The sequence below is a fragment of the Equus quagga genome, chromosome 13 (assembly GCF_021613505.1).
Source record: "Equus quagga isolate Etosha38 chromosome 13, UCLA_HA_Equagga_1.0, whole genome shotgun sequence".
Lineage (NCBI taxonomy): Eukaryota > Metazoa > Chordata > Mammalia > Perissodactyla > Equidae > Equus > Equus quagga.
In genome coordinates, this window is record NC_060279.1 from 38,277,962 (window position 1) to 38,294,697 (window position 16,736).

The 16,736-nt window shown below is 39.0% G+C and overlaps 1 protein-coding gene across 4 annotated transcripts in view; it reads left to right on the top strand.

Annotated features, from left to right (window-relative positions):
• Positions 1-16,463, top strand: part of ASH1L (ASH1 like histone lysine methyltransferase) — a 201,575-nt gene extending 185,112 nt beyond the window's left edge. For all 4 annotated transcript variants that reach the window (XM_046682972.1, XM_046682970.1, XM_046682973.1 and 1 more), the window contains 13 exons: positions 1,668-1,825; positions 3,036-3,188; positions 5,034-5,088; positions 5,171-5,303; positions 6,362-6,610; positions 7,471-7,557; positions 8,499-8,589; positions 9,034-9,172; positions 9,291-9,463; positions 11,047-11,213; positions 12,406-12,446; positions 13,360-13,661; positions 14,009-16,463. In XM_046682972.1, the coding sequence (XP_046538928.1) occupies positions 1,668-1,825; positions 3,036-3,188; positions 5,034-5,088; positions 5,171-5,303; positions 6,362-6,610; positions 7,471-7,557; positions 8,499-8,589; positions 9,034-9,172; positions 9,291-9,463; positions 11,047-11,213; positions 12,406-12,446; positions 13,360-13,661; positions 14,009-14,100 (1,840 nt within the window). In that variant the 3' untranslated portion in view covers positions 14,101-16,463. The remainder of the gene's footprint in view (positions 1-1,667; positions 1,826-3,035; positions 3,189-5,033; positions 5,089-5,170; positions 5,304-6,361; positions 6,611-7,470; positions 7,558-8,498; positions 8,590-9,033; positions 9,173-9,290; positions 9,464-11,046; positions 11,214-12,405; positions 12,447-13,359; positions 13,662-14,008) is intronic.
• The last annotated feature ends 273 nt before the right edge of the window (positions 16,464-16,736 follow it).

Sequence of the window (16,736 nt, forward strand, 5' to 3'; positions counted from 1 at the left end):
CTCACATTTTTATATTATATTTCAGTGTTATAAATATCATTTACACTCATCTCTACCTCAAAATTATTATGGCTATTAAACCCATCTCTAGATCTTGTCATGTGTTGAAAATTGTGTTTATTTCTACATCACAATTTCAGGGTATTTTTTAATATTTAGGAAAGTGTATTTCAGTATATTTAGTTTCCTTTTAATCTTATATATTAAAAATTACTTAAAATTTTTAATTAATTTAAGAATTTTAAAATACTTTTAAGACATTGTTCAGAGAAGAGTTACATGGGCTTCACCAGACTGCCAACAGAATCCATGGCACTAAAAGGTTAAGAATCCCTGCTTTGTTGATGTATTAACAGCAATAAAAAGGATCTTTAGTGGTCATTTTTGGTCTTCCCTATACTCAGGTAAGATTTGTCCATCAGAAGCAAGCAAAGTAAATATCTATGTCCTATTTTTCAAATCGTCTTGGGACATATTCTACATCTTCCCTGACTATACATTCTAGTATTTTAGAAATCTTCATCCTCAGGGCTGGCCCTGTGGCCAAATGGTTAAGTTCTCACACTCTGCTTCAGTGGCCCAGAGTTTCACTGGTTTGGATCCTTGTTGTGGACCCAGTACCACTCATCAAGCCATGCTGAGGCACCGTCCCATATAGCAGAATCAGAAGGACCTACAACCAGAATGTACAACTATGTACTGGGGGGCTTTGGGGAGAAGAATGAAAAAAATAAATAAAAGAATATTGGCAACAGATGTTAGTTCAGGTGCCAATCTTAAAAAAAAAAAAAAGAAATCTTCATCCTCATTTATAACTTTACTGTAATTTTAGCCCCTTTCATCCTATTTCACTTTAAGTCATAGAAATTTTAAACATTGGTAAAACAGAGATGATCTAGTCCAGTGGTTTTCTAGTTGGCTGTGTATTAGCCTAGGGAGCTTTTAAAAGTTCGTGATGCCCAGGCCACAGCTCAGACCCCTTAAACCAGGATTTTCAGAGGTGGAACTCAGGCATCAATAGTTTATAAAGTTCCCCAGGTGATTTCAGTGTGCAGCCAAAGTCGGGAATTATAAAATGAATCTCCAATTCCTGATGCCCATGGTTTGAGACTTACTCAAGATCACATCTGTTTGTATATGTACTAGGGTGAAAATCAAATTATGGAATCATCAGAATCGTGTAGGGTCACTCTAGATGCACATAACTCATTTAAGTTTAGAGATCCATGTGGAGACACTGCACCTAATGTAGTGTGCCCAGTGTATATCCATCTTAAATATCTTTGCCTTCATCTGCCAGTCCAGTTCTTCTTGTTATAGCTGATCCTAAGCCCATACTTCATCTTGGCAACTTCCTTTACAATTTGTACAAATACTCCATAAAGCTCTGCCTTCAATTCAGGCTGCTTCAATTACCAAAATTTTTGCAGATTTTAGATGCTATTTGCCAGATATTTGTAAATAATATAAGGACGTGTTCTTTGTTATGTGAAAAAAAATCAGGATGCAAAACTGAATGTTTCCCCATATATAATTCTCTTTACAATGGCTGAATTCACTGATAAGTATTCATTTATGTCATCTTAACAATGGCTGACATAAAGTAGACATGTAATAAATGCTTATTGAATTAATAAATAAAGGAACTCCTTCTTCCTTCCTTTCAGGAACTTTGTATTAAAGCATCATGTGTTCCTGGTCCGAAACTGGGAGAAGATTCGGCAGAAACAGGAAGAAGTAAAGCACACCAGTGATAATATTCACTCAGCATCATTATATACCCGCTGGAATGGCATCTGCCGAGATGATGGGAACATCAAGTCTGGTAAGGCCTGAGAAACGATCCTATTAATTCCATAAGATTGTCTCCAAAGTGATTATTTTAGTTACTTGCAGTCTATTCAAAGATTCCTTCTAGTCTGAACCAAAAAAGTTAAGATCCAGACATACAAGCATCAATCAGCGATAACCTATCCATCCCAGCTCTTCAGCTTCTTTGCCTCTCCTCTAGGGAGTCAGAAGAAACCCCTTCCATCAGCCTCCCAAACATTACGTACAGCGAAAATCACTAGACGTGAGCTAGGTAGTGGATCCTCTGTGTTCCTTCCTACCTGGAAAGAAACTTGCAGACGGGGTAAATAGTTATGCCAAATGCAGGAAAAAATGACACCAGTGTTCATTTGAAGACTTCTTTTGCCCACATTCACATCAGTGTTATACACACACCCTTCAGATTTCCTTTTTCTAACCTTCATAAATAAATAATGTAACAGCACTCCTGAGTTCAGATCTTTTATCCAGAACAGACTGAAGCAGAGAAACCAGCATGTCCAAGCATCTTTTCTAACTGAAAATAAAGTGTTCAAAAGTTCACACTCTCTTTTATTCTTTTCCTTAAAAAATAGGATCATTCTGCGTTATGTATGAGGGAATATGCTGAGTGAGAACTAGATCGATTTCAAAGTTTGTCCAGAATCTTATATCCTCTCAGTGATTTGATTGGCATAAATTCTCTGAACTTACATCTCTTTGAGGTCAAATCTTCTGGTAATAATAATAATTATTTCTTGAGTCTTTATTGTGGTCAAACATTGAGCATTGGATAAATACATTAAGCATTATCTTATTTAATCTGCACAATTACCTCATGGGGGAAGTACTACTACTAATCCTATTTTATAATTGAGAAGCTGAGACACAGAGAGTTTAAGTAACTTGCCCAAGATCATACATCTCATTAGTGCAGGCAAAATTCAAATGCAGACAGACTCGTTTTGAAGCCCAAATTTGCAACTACTATAATGTATAGTACTTTGCCACTAAGATAAGGAAACTCTAACTTCCAGCATTTGTCTCTCTGGTAAACTCTAGTGTTTCCAGATTTTTCTTTAAGGAGGAGAGAAAGAACTCCATGACCACTAATCCACTTAAATCATTTCAAGGAAAATAGAGCAAATGGCAGGAATCCACTGGGGAAGAGAAAGCCACATAGAACTCTTCTTTTTCTGAAACTAATTTTCACTTTATCCTTCCAGACGTCTTCATGACCCAGTTCTCTGCCCTGCAGACGGCTCGGTCTGTACGAACAAGACGGTTGGCAGCTGCAGAGGAAAACATTGAAGTGGCTCGGGCAGCCCGCCTAGCCCAGATCTTCAAAGAGATCTGTGATGGTATCATCTCTTATAAAGGTAACCATATCCACCCCAAATTCATTCTCCTTAGCCTTTTAAAAAAATTATATCACTTTGCCTCACCTGAGACATCCAAGACCAAGTGACAGTTTAAGATTAGGAATTTGGGAGGTTTACTTAGTTCTTCCTTTTGTCAGAGTAAAGAATTATAGGACTGATTGTAGTCTTGGGGGATTATTGTTTTTAAATCTCTTGATATTATGTCAGTTTTTTTGTATTTATTAGAATTTTACTATAGTTAAGTACTGTATTTAGAAATCACATTTTTTTGCTATAGGATAGAAAGAAGCAGGTCTCTGTCTTAGATATAATTTTCCTGAATGAGGCAGTGAATTAGCAATTTAAGAAAAAAGTATTATTGGGGGCTGGCCCCATGGCATAGTAGTTGAGTTCGGCACACTCCACTTTGGTGGCCCGGGTTCACGGGTTTGGAACCCAGGTATGAACCTACACCTGCTCATCAGCCGTGCTGTGACAGGCAACCCACATATAAAATGAAGCAAGATTGGCACAGATGTTAGCTCAGGGCTAATCTTCCTCAGCAAAAAAAGGAAAGAAAGAAAAAAGTATTATGAACATATGACTTCCGTAGTTCTTTTTTGATTGACAGATATCTTTGAGAATCTAATCAAAGCTGTGGACTCTTTCCCCAGAAAAATGTGTATACAAAATTTTGCATATATTTTGAAGGGTTCACAGGCCCTAACCTCTGCATTAAGGAAAAAGACATAAAGCTGCAAGAAAATTACTTTAAAAGTGTTTTTGTGCAAACGCCTTTACCCCACTCCTCTCCTCTTCCAAGATACGTGTTTTGGATGTGTGTTGGGGGTAAGGATGGGGAAGGAGAGAGTTTTTAATTTGGGGTAGGTAGTTCGGTAATGTACATGACTTTTTCTGACCAGGAAATTTGGAGATATTTAAAATGAGAGATTTTAACATATAATTGCAGCTTTTTGCCATCAACTTTGGCTTGTCCCCCTTCCTTTCCCTAAATTCTGAGAAATTTGGTTTTCTTTCTCTGTCTGCTATTTATCTTTGTACTTTAGTGGCTTTTTGCCATTTTGTTAACCTAAGGAGATAGAGAAGGAAGGGGGGACCAGCCTGTCCTAAGTTGTAAAGTTTTGTGGCACCTATTGCCTTTACATTCCCAAAAGATCACACTCTGCATTCTCACCCATCCCCATCTGATCTAATTTGAAATTGCAGTAGATGTATCTGCATGTCACTACATTCTGGGCATGAAACAACAGACTTTCTTCTCTCTCTGTAGTAAGTTACTAGAAAGTAAGTAAAGTAGCAAGTAAGAAGTATCCCCACAGCATGAATTCTACTTTCATGGCACAAAGTAACTGTTACAAGAAAATAGATTCCAGAAAATATTTACAACACTAAATCATTATTATCTGGAATGTAATTGAATCCAAACCAAGAGTAATATTAACTATGGGCCATTAATGAGAACTAGAAAACATTTTTTGGATGAGATGATCTTTGCTGTAGTAATATTTGTTGAGCAGGAATTTGCCCTAAGCAGCCTAGCCACCTCAATAAGTTCCTCTCTCTGATTCCTTGTAGAAAGTTCTCATATTCAACTAACATTGTGTTCCATTTCAAACATATATATCTTTCATAGTGTAGGTAATCTGAAAGTATCTTCTGATCCCTGCCTTTAACTACCCACATTTCTGAAAAGTCCTTGCATTTTTCACAGGCCTCAAAAAAAAACTTAGATTTTTTTTTTCTAACTTTTAATTTTGAGGGTTCTACTTTTTCAGTTAGGAGTTAATATTTGCCTCTGTTGCATCTTATTGTGCTTTTAGTAAACCTTTCGTTCTTTCGCAGATTCTTCCCAACAAGCACTGGCAGCACCACTTTTGAACCTCCCCCCAAAGAAAAAGTAAGTTCACATAGGTGGGAATCATCTGAGCTTTAGAAAAGTACTAAATGTACCAGATTGACACCCTGGCTTTATGTTCCAGGAATGCTGATTATTATGAGAAGATCTCTGATCCCCTAGATCTTGTCACCATAGAGAAGCAGATCCTCATTGGTTATTATAAGACAGTGGAGGCTTTTGATGCTGATATGCTCAAGGTCTTTCGGAATGCTGAGGTATTTTTCACTGACTTCAAACACAAATTTAAGAAGTTTGTTCTGAAGAGAACTATTCTAGAAGTTTAAGATTTTTGTCCTCTTCTCCTATCAACCTTCGTATTTCTGGCTAAGAAAGGCAACAATTTTTATTGAGTACCCTTAGGGTAAGGGTTACAGTATACTAAATATTGTACCATCTTGTATAATGAAGACATTGATGTGACTGGAATGGAAGGTTAAATCATATTCCCAAAGAAGCAATTTTTGTAAAAACCTAATTTAATATTGAACATTTAGATTTACATAATACAGACATTTTACTACATTTAAGTCATATCTGTAGTTTCTTTCCTCTAGACAATAAGTACATATGAAATACATGTAGGTAAATAGTTAGAAATACACCTTAAGGATGTAATTCAGAGGTATTACACTAATGGGTTGTAGTATAGGTAAAGCTCATTGGAGAGAAGGTGGCCTTGAACTGATTTAAAGGAGAGGATGGAATGTTATATGGTGCCTAGAAGAGAGGTGATTATTCGGTGATTTTGAAATACCTTGGAGAGGCGTTTGAAGGACAAAAGAGGCTACCAGATGAAGGAAGAATTTAGGTTGAAGACAGAAGAAATGAGAGAAACACAGACAAGTGGGAGAAGAATTAGAGCAAACTTGAATTATAACATTCTTTGTACTGAAATCCAGCTTCCATATATATTTAAAACTTTTAGCTCTGTCCCTAATACCTGCAAGACAAAGGTAAATGGAGAGCTTCTCCACAACATTGTGCTTGTAATATTAATTCTTATTCCATGGTCACTTTGCATTTGATCTAGTGGACAATATATCCTGTGACAGGGATTGAATAACAGAACAAATAGAGCAAATGGAAAAATTACCATGCAGATTCTAATTTTAATTCATTTTAGTTCATTTTCAGTTGTTTTGGCACTGTATTTGATGGTATTGAGAATCTGTTAACCATAATGGGAAGATAAAGAAAATCCTGCTATCTCTTCAGGTATATTTTTAAGCCATACTGAGAAAACCAAATGATTTCTTTCTTCTGCTTTCTTCAGAAGTACTACGGGCGTAAATCCCCAATTGGGAGAGATGTTTGCCGCCTACGAAAGGCCTATTACAATGCCCGGCACGAGGCATCAGCCCAAATTGATGAGATTGTGGGAGAGACAGCAAGTGAGGCAGACAGCAGTGAGACCTCAGTCTCTGAGAAGGAGAATGGGCATGAGAAGGACGATGATGTCATCCGCTGTATCTGTGGCCTCTACAAGGATGAAGGCCTCATGATCCAGTGTGACAAGTGCATGGTGAGGGTCAGGAGATGAAGCCGATGCCTAGTCCTGATGAACATGGTGACCATATTCATGAAGCAGCCCATGTCTCTTTTGGCTTCGCTTAACGGCTTTTTATGAGTTTTAACGTTGCCTTGGTTTCTCTTCTCCTTCACTGTTCACCATACTGTCTTTCTTGTTTTTTATATCTGTTTCATTTTCTCTTTCCTTTCTTTTTCTATCTCCCATTCTTTTTGCCCACTTTCCACTGCATACCTCTTAAGTAATCTGGATCAAGAAGAATGATAATGTTTAGGATAGTGCTTTATCGTGAAAAACATTAGAGGTACTATAATCTATGTAGCATTAATACAGATGAAATGCAATGTTTAGAGCTCCTAATGAAGGAGTCAAGGCCTGCATTTAAGCCCTAATATCCCCATTTGATACATCTGAACTTGTTACTTTATATAGAAAGTAGAGATATGAGTAACACATAGGATTGCTGGGAGGATATAATTAGATAAGGGAAATAAAAACATTTTGTAACTGTAAAGCCTTTCACAATACTTCTATCATTGATGTATGTCACTTAGCAAGTAATAGCTACTATATACATTTATCTTCCTATTCTCTATCTATCTCCCCATTTTATTTGCCCAGATCTATGTATTATGAACCAGTCTATATACTTGTGTTTAAACAAGTCCTTATTCTTTTTCCCCCTGTTTTACCATGTAGCTCTAATTTCTCACTCACCCATTTATCCGTTAGTTCCTGTTTCCTTTACCCTGTCCTATTGCTAATTGTTTTTATTCTTAGCCCTCAGGGCTTGTCTCAGTAAATCTAAGCAGTGCCCCCCCCCCACACACACACACACACTTTTTTTTCTACAGGTGTGGCAACACTGTGACTGTATGGGAGTGAATTCAGATGTGGAGCACTACCTTTGTGAGCAGTGTGATCCAAGGCCTGTGGACAGAGTAAGCAGCCCTCTGACAATATTCTGATCTAAAAGTAGAAAACGTAGCACATGTCCTGCTCTGCTCCTGATGCACTGAATTTCCTTTGATAAGTTACTCAATTTCTCTGGGCCTCAGTTTCTTATACTTTACATTGAGAGTCATAAATTCTGCCCTTCCTTTTCTCAGAAGTGTGATCAAAGGGAAAATAAAATACTCAGAAATCTATGGAAGGAGTGGATCTATATAAACTATGTTTTTTATAAACACTATCAACTATCCATAAAAGAAGTAGCTTGTAAAGTCCGGAACTTGAGTACTTTAAGTATCATATATGTTAAGCAATGTTTAAGTGCAAGGAGCACTAGACTCAGAGTCAACAAAAGTTAATCTTAGGCCCACTTTCCAGGAGAGACAGTGGGTTAGGTAACTTGCCCAGGTTATTAAATGGGTTTTTGTCTTGGTTCTCCTGTATTTATATGTGTGATTTTGGGCAAGTCACCTCTATAAAAGGAAGTATTTAGACAATATATCTTAACAATGGTGCTATTGTCATTTTGAGTGGACAGTTCTTTGTTGTGAGGGATGCCAGAAAGTTTGACCTTCCTGGCTCTTGGACACTAAATGCTAGTACCCTCCCCCAATCACTGTAACAATCAAAGTCCCCCTTCACGTATTTTCAGATGCCCCTAGATGGCACAGACTGACCATACAATTAGTGCTTCATAGAATATAGTTTGGGATATTTAGCCCCTCACCTTTGTCCCCTACCTTCAATTTTCCAAGTTTAACAACTGGTTGCTTTCATCTTTTTTTTATATCGGTGGTGTATTGAAATCACTAAACAATGAGTCTTAATTGGTGGGGAAATTTAGGTTTTAGTTCTTTTCCTCTTGAATAGAGATCAGTAGGTTGGATGTAGTAGTCCTAGGCCTTATCCATTGGCTTTCTGCTCTTATCAGGAGGTACCCATGATCCCTCGGCCCCACTATGCCCAACCTGGCTGTGTGTACTTCATCTGTTTGCTCCGAGATGACTTGCTGCTTCGTCAAGGTGCGTACACAGGAGCTGACCCTGCGTCTCAAAGCTGACCTTTCTGAATAGTAGGAGGTATCTGCTATCTGCATAATAGTCATTCTCTCCATATGACCTTAAATAGCAATAGAATATAGGTTTTTATATCCTTTAATCTTTAGACTTGCATACATTTCCCCTCCACCAAATAAAACTAATTTGGACAGACCAGAGTATTATAAAGCTAATTTTAAGACTGGGAAAGACATATAGGAAGTCTAAGAGATGGAAGACGTCTCTCACGTCATTCTCATAATCTAGAATTACCATCACATTTAGACTGTTGGTTGTAGCTCTCTGTATTTATTGTTTCAGATTTTAAGTCCTTTCTATGTAGGTAGACCTTGGGTCAGTCCAGTGGATGCCTAACAGAATTCACATAGGAATCATTTTAACTTTCTTCTGTGTTCTCTGCCTTCCTAGGTGACTGTGTGTATCTGATGAGGGACAGTCGGCGCACCCCTGATGGCCACCCAGTCCGTCAGTCCTATCGACTGTTATCTCACATTAACCGAGATAAACTTGACATCTTCCGCATTGAGAAGCTTTGGAAGAATGAAAAGTATGTGTTGAGGTCCTGTCTCTTTTCTTCCAGCTGTGCCCTACCAGCAAAAAGTGAATATTCACTAGGATCTTGCAAATCAACTAAACCTCTCCCTTCTCTTTTTTTCTCTTTTTAGAGAGGAACGGTTTGCCTTTGGTCACCATTATTTCCGTCCCCATGAAACCCACCACTCTCCATCCCGTCGGTTCTATCACAATGAACTATTTCGGGTGCCACTCTATGAGATCATTCCCTTGGAGGCTGTGGTGGGGACCTGTTGTGTATTGGACCTTTATACGTATTGTAAAGGCAAGTGATCTGGGCTAGTTAAGAAATGACCTCCTATCCCCCATTCATTGGTCTACAATTGCCCATTCCATTCTTGTTGTCTCCATCTGATAAAAGATTATGCAAGGGGGGTCAGCCCAGTGGTGCAGCGATTGAGTGCTTACAGTCCGTTTCGGCGCCCCAGGGTTCACTGGTTCGGATCCCAGGTGCAGACATGGCACCACTTGACAAGCCATGCTGTGGCAGACGTCCCACATATAAAGTAGAGGAAGATGGGCACGGATGTTAGCTCAGGGCCAGCCTTCCTCAGCAAAAAGAGGAGGATTGGCGGCAGATGTTATCTCAGGTCTAATCTTCCTCAAAAAAGAAAAAGATTATCCAAGGCCAGCTGTGAAGCTTTAGAGAGCTATACTGTCTTTTTTCTTTCTTTTACCTAGTGTTTGGTACTCAATAAGTGTTCATTCTCTTTTTTTAATTAACCAACATTTTTAATACTTTGTACTTAGCACTCTGTTAGCATTTGTGGGAAGATATGTTCCTTCACCCACCGTTCCAGAATCATTAAGGCGATCATCAATACTATACATTAAACAAACAAAAAAAGCACAATAGTTTTGTAAGCTTCATAGTTAACGATGTAGGCTGTGGAGTCAGGCAATCTAATTTCAAATTTTTAGCTCCACCACTTTTACCTGTGTGCCCTTGGGCAAGTTACTTAACCTACTGAAAATAGGGATTAGTATCTATTTTGGAGAGTTTTTTAAAGATTAAATGAAATAATCTACAAAAGCACTTAGCCCAGTTTATGGCTCACAGTACAAGCTCAATGTATGTTAGTTGTCATGATAAGCAGAGTTCAGTTGTCTAGCTCTTTCCCTTAGTATCATAGCAAAATAGTCCAGAAGAATATATATTTCATTCAAAAACTGCTTGGAGCCCCTTGATAGTGATGACTCCTCCATCTCACAGTTATAAAGTATCCATTTCCAAATGTGCTTCCCTCATTTATACTGCCATGCTTTTCTCATAACTTCCCCATAATCTGCTGTTTTCCCTTCAAAATGTTCCCTCAAAAATCCCTGCAGCACTCAAATAATTTGCATATCTGGTTTCCTTCCATCCTATAATATGCCCTTCAACTCTTAGATTCCCTTTCTCCTTTTCTGATACTAGTGTCTCGGAACTCCTTTTTTATGCAATCACCAAATGTTTAGTTGTTCTCCTTCTCAAAATAGCTACAATGTGCCGGCCCGGTGGCACAGCAGTTAAGTTTGCATGTTCCACTTCGGTGGCCCAGGGTTCAACGGTTTCAATCTCAGGTGCGGACATGCACACTGCTTGGCAAGCCATGCTGTAGTAGGCGTCCCATATAAAGTAGAGGAAGATGGGCACGGATGTTAGCTCAGGGCCAGTCTTCCTCAGCAAAAAGAGGAGGGTTGGCAGCAGATATTAGCTCAGAGCTAATCTTCCTCAAAAAAAAAAATCTACAATGTTTCCCTCTTAAAGGTCTAGCTGCTCTCCCAATGGTGTGTGGTGGTCTCTGGGCAGCTCAGGGTGAGAGAAGGGAAAATCAGAGGACTCTTTAACAGTGTTTGGACTCGTAGGGAGACCCAAAGGAGTGAAGGAGCAAGATGTGTACATCTGTGATTATCGGCTTGACAAGTCAGCACACCTGTTTTACAAGATCCACCGGAACCGCTATCCTGTCTGCACCAAACCCTATGCCTTTGATCACTTCCCCAAGAAGCTCACTCCCAAAAGAGATTTCTCAGTAAGTCTCCTTCCTCTCTTAACTGTCTGTGTCAGGACAGTCTAGTTCATGGATGTAATTCATAGAATAAGAATTTTCAAGTGGCTCTCTGCTTCTTCATCCTGTTTCCATACCAAACTATGGAAATCTCCATCTCTATTTGGGATGTTTGAACAGCATGAATACATTTATTCTGCATTTCCTGGCATGGGCTGTGTCTCAGGAAATTGTTGATTTCGGTTACACTTTTTTAATCAGGTTTTCCTCTTTTTTCTCTCTCCCCTTCTTTACAGTCTTTGTCCTTGAGCCCCATATTGTAGGTTTTTGTTTTGTTTTTCACACCCATAATTTTAAGAAGCAAGTAGAAAGAATAGGAAGAACCCTGAAGAAACCTTTGGTGAAAATAATTCAGTGCTGTTTCTTTTTATCCCTGGATTTGAAATGTAAGACATCATCATTATATAGAATTTGAAAAGTACAGATGCATTAAGAAGAAAAAATTGTGTATTATCCCACTACCTGGAAAATAATCAGTTAACATTTTCATTTTCAGCCTGTATTTTTTCTTTGAAATTGTTGTGAAGATACTCCTCCAATTATTTTGTGCCATTCGTCATTCCATAAAGGTTTTGGTCATCCATCCATCTATTTGCTATAATGAAACCCTAGACTAAGCTCCTCATCCTTGAGTCTTTATTTAATGGGCCTATCAAAATTCATAGTTCTCATCCTGGAATGCTTAGAAATGGTCTAACAAGAAAGCCAAACCTTTATGTCCCTACTTTTCTTACTGTTATTTTTGGATTTCTCTTAACAGTATTTATTTTGTGTTCTCTCTGCCTGCCACCAAGCCCTGCCTCTCATCTAGACTTCCTTGGTCTTGCTTGCAGTCAGCAGCTCACTGATTAGCTTTGAAACCCCAACCTTAACTACTTAAAAGTTGACATGAGTCAAAGAGAATTATGAGCCTATCCCTTCTACTGTCATTCTAAGCTTACAGAATGCTAAAAACCACTGTGGTCTACAGATTAATAAAAGCACTGAACTTCTGACCTTCAAACACAGTCACCCAGCCTGTAAGGGCTTTAGCCCTATTTTTTCTTCCTTTACCTCCTTACCTCCCCACTTCCCTTATCCTGAGTTGGCCCCAGATCATCTGATCCAGCTTTGCCAGCTTCTGCAATGCACTTACCATTTCTTTTCTTCTCTGCAGCCTCATTATGTCCCAGACAACTACAAGAGGAACGGAGGGCGGTGAGTCCCATGGGGAATGTGAGGAGCCTAAAGGATTGACCAAGAACTTGAATGGAGCAAGAGCCCCACTGCTAGGATTGGGGATTCTCTGACAGAGTAACCCATTGTAGTGCCAACCGTAATATGGAAGAACTAGACTTTAATAGCTGTGGTCTCATTATGGAGCCTTAATTGGGGCAGGGAGGGAAATTTGCAAAGATTTGAGGTAAAGAAGAGAGGATTTGGAACTGAACTCTAGACAGATTCATAAAGGTCTCTTTTTTAGATTTCTGCAAACTTTCCCCATTACTCTAAAGTATATCAGCTCTTGGGACCTCTGTTTTCAAGGAACAGAAGTAGCTAGAAGTGCACAGTTTTAGCTGAACAATTTGGGTTTATAGTTTTTATTTTTGCTTGTTTTGTACATGAGGAATGTTTTTGGACAATGAGCACTGAAGACTTGACTTGAATTTCCTTTTCTTTTGAATGGTGGCATAACAACTGCTTTACCTACATCTATAGCTTACCATAAGGGAAAAAATATTAGATAATAGATGTGAAAAGAGATTCCAGCAAAGTAAAAACTCCATTTAAGTACTTATTATAGTTGTGCCATATTTCTCTGTACTCATGAAGCAATCAGTGAGAACTAACTAAGCAATTTTACCAGCTCTGGTATATTTTATCGATTACTTGGATTCCTGAAAGAAGAAAAATTGAATTTTACAAATAGGAATTAAATTTCAGGGAAAGGTAGTGATTTGTTCAAATAATAATAAAATGAAGACCAGAGCCAAGGTTCTTACCTCTTGAGCCAAGCTCTAACAGCTAGACTCCAGGATCACAAGCCATCTGAGGTCTCTTCCCTTCATTCCCCTTTCTTCCCCAAGTGCCCTGCTCAGCTTTGCTCTAAATTCACATATCCTTCTGGCAGATCATCCTGGAAGTCCGAGCGCTCAAAGCCACCCCTAAAAGACCTGGGCCAGGAGGATGATGCTCTGCCCTTGATTGAAGAGGTACTGGCCAGTCAGGAGCAAGCAGCCAATGAGATGCCCAACCTGGAAGAGCCAGAACAGGAGAGGGCCACTGCTGAAGTCAGTGAGGGTGAAAAAAAAACAGAGGAAAGCAGTCAAGATCCCCAACCAGCCTGTACCCCTGAAGAAAGACGGCATAACCAACGGGAACGACTCAACCAGATCTTGCTCAATCTCCTTGAAAAAATCCCTGGAAAAAATGGTAAGAAGAATCAGGCTCATATCTAGGATTTAAGATAAATGGGAAATTAGTGGAGAGAGAATGAAAAAACAACTTCTACTTACTTGCCCAGAACAGAAAGTATTCTAGGAAAATGGTGTAGTTCTTTCATGGGCCTTCGTTTAGTTGTATCTTGGGAATGAAACTGTGGGAGGTGAGAGGATCTCCTCCCTAGAGAACAACTTTTTTCATCGAGGGCCAGATGAAGGCCTAAGTTGCTTATAGGTCAGAAAAGGAATCATTGAACTCCTGTGATCTCCTTAGAGCTCAGATCTGGAATAAGGGGTGGGAGGGTGGTATTTGAGGAGTCTCCTTGTTTCTCTTTTCAGCCATCGATGTGACCTACTTGCTAGAGGAAGGATCAGGCAGGAAACTGCGAAGGCGTACTTTGTTCATCCCAGAAAATAGCTTTCGGAAGTGAACCTCAAAGAATGAGAACCTCAAGCATCTGGGATCCAGTGGAGCTAACAGTCCTGCCTCCTGTTCTCTGAGTGTAGACAGGGGTGGGAAGGGTCCGTCCAGCAAGGGGAATGGGGCCATGTCGTTGACATTAGGTACTTAATAAACCTTGGAGCTAGTGGAGAGGAAGAGGAACGGGATCTGTCTAAACAGTTCAGTTTAACTTGTTTTCCTCTCCATTGCTTTACCCTGAGGGTTAATAATGTAGGGAGGAGGGCAGAGCACATTGGGGATGACCAGAACCTTTTGGTACTTTACAGCACTTGCCCCTCCCCCCAGCTTGGGTTTTTCTGTGTCATCCTCTGATGCCACAGGCACTGCTAAGAAGCTGCTTCCTATACCCAGGTAAAAACTCAAAATCCAAAGGGATAGGGCCAGGATCCCCACCCGTACCCCATCTGTTCTCTATAGGCTCTAAGAGCTACCCCAGAAACCTAAAACAGAAAGAGTAGCTGGGGCTTCTTTCCAGATCCCTGACTAGGAAAGTTTCTCTCTCCTTTCTTGCCCATCCAGGTCAAAGTAAAATGTGAGTTGACAACTCAAAGCACTTGGAACTGTTGCCCCTCTCCCTACTTCTCCTCCCCAAAATGGAATCATGGAATAGAGAAGGCCCCCATGGGGTCAGAAGGGCATAGTACTTATTGTAATTATTGTTGTTTTAACCTTCATAACCTGCCGAACATATTTTTTTCTAATGAGAAGGCCAGGCCCCCGCCAGCACATGTGCTGTGTATGCGCTGTGGTTCTTGTGTGTCTGCTGTGCTGTGCGAATGGAGATTCATTTCAAAATAAAATCATTCTAAAACCTACATAAAAATGAACTCTAACCCCCCCCAACAAAAGTCACTACATAAACTGTTGAGCAGTATTCACCTATCAGAGTATTTGTTGTGAGTGTAGATTATCAATTGAAAACACTACTCTTGTTTTCTTAATTGTACAGTTTTCAATGTCCATCTCTTAAAGAGACAGTGTGTTCTCCCCACCCCTAGTCCCATCTTTCCTCCACCCTCCTGATGTTTTCATCACCAGAAGGGATATCCAGGGTGTCTCTTTCCTTCCCATCCTCTTGACCAGAAGTTACCAGACAATACTGTCTCTTTAAAAATAAAATTTAAAAAGCTTTGCTTTGTTGTCTTCTCAGACATCCATATGCATATACATTTTAGATGTTCTTTAAGAGAAAAGATGGTTTTTAAATGTGCCAAGTTGTGTGTGTATATATATATGTATGTATATATATATATATATATATCTGCTGCGTGATTAGTAAGCAATACAATAGTAAACATGTCCCCATTACTTTTTTCTAATATTGGACCAATGCTGTCCTAATTGTACATTTCCCCTTATGATGACGATGCTCTGACTTGTTTAGGTAGAAACAATGACCACCTTCCATTCCATTGAATTTTTTTTCTTTTTCTCCTTTCTGTGTCAATCTTGAGGAAAAAAAACAAAACAAAAGAGACAGGGGATGCCAAAGATCCCCTTGAGCAGAGAAAAAGCAGAATAAATATTTTATTAAAGAAAAAAGAGAATTAAGAAAATAGTTTGGAGTATTTTCTTACTGTAGAGAAGCACTGTACATTACTAAGAGACCTGGGTATAAGATACTCACGTGTGGAGCTGGAAAAATCGCATGTCCAAGCCCGTTTGAGTGATTTCTTTTGGTTTTCATTGCAGGGAGCTGGGTGGGAGGGAGGTGGGAATAGGGGCACTTTGGGGGTCTCCTTTTAGTCAAAAGCAGGAAAATGACAAGAAAGAGATTAAAACTCAATGTTTCCTTTAATAGTGTTAAACACTAAAATTTTAAAAAAGAAAAAAAAAGAAAAAAACTTTGTAAAATGAGAGAACAGAAGCAAAAGACACTACGCTCTGTCATTTTATCTTTCTTTTGTTGAAAGACTAAAAACTGAAATGTTTTTTAGACAATCAAATGTTAGGTAAGTGCAAAAACTTGTTTTTTCTTACTGGTGTAGAAATTAATGCCTTTTTTTATTTTTCGGTTATTTTATAATAACGAAACAAAAAGAACCCCCTAGCTGCCAGGTGGGTTTTGGTGTTTGAAATGCGGGGCAAAGCACTACATCACTGCAAATAGATACAGAGTTAGTCTGCATGTCTGTAGGCTGTGTGATTGCGGAAAATATAAATGCTGCTAATATATTTCCTTTTTACAAAAGCATATCTAAATAGATGATTGTTTTGATGTTAATCTTTGTAAATTATGTATTACCAATTTTAACATTGGATGTAATTGCATAAAAAGCTTGCATCTCAATCCTTGAAAGTCTAGTATTAAAAGGAAAAAACTTTTCCTAACTGCAGAGTGGTGAGCTTGCTATTTTTTTCTCCTTTCCTATCCTCCATTTATCTTCCAGTCTTCTCCATCCTATTTCCAAAGAGATCTTTTTAAAACCACATCATCAGCATCCTGGTCCCCACATGGGCACACTCACTGCCATTGACTATTGGATAAAGCCTTTTCCTCAATACTAGGATCTTTTTGGTCTGGGCCCAGCCTAACGGATCAACATAATAATGTGTATCTCCATCTCTTGCACATATATACATTATTTAATATTCATTAGCAAC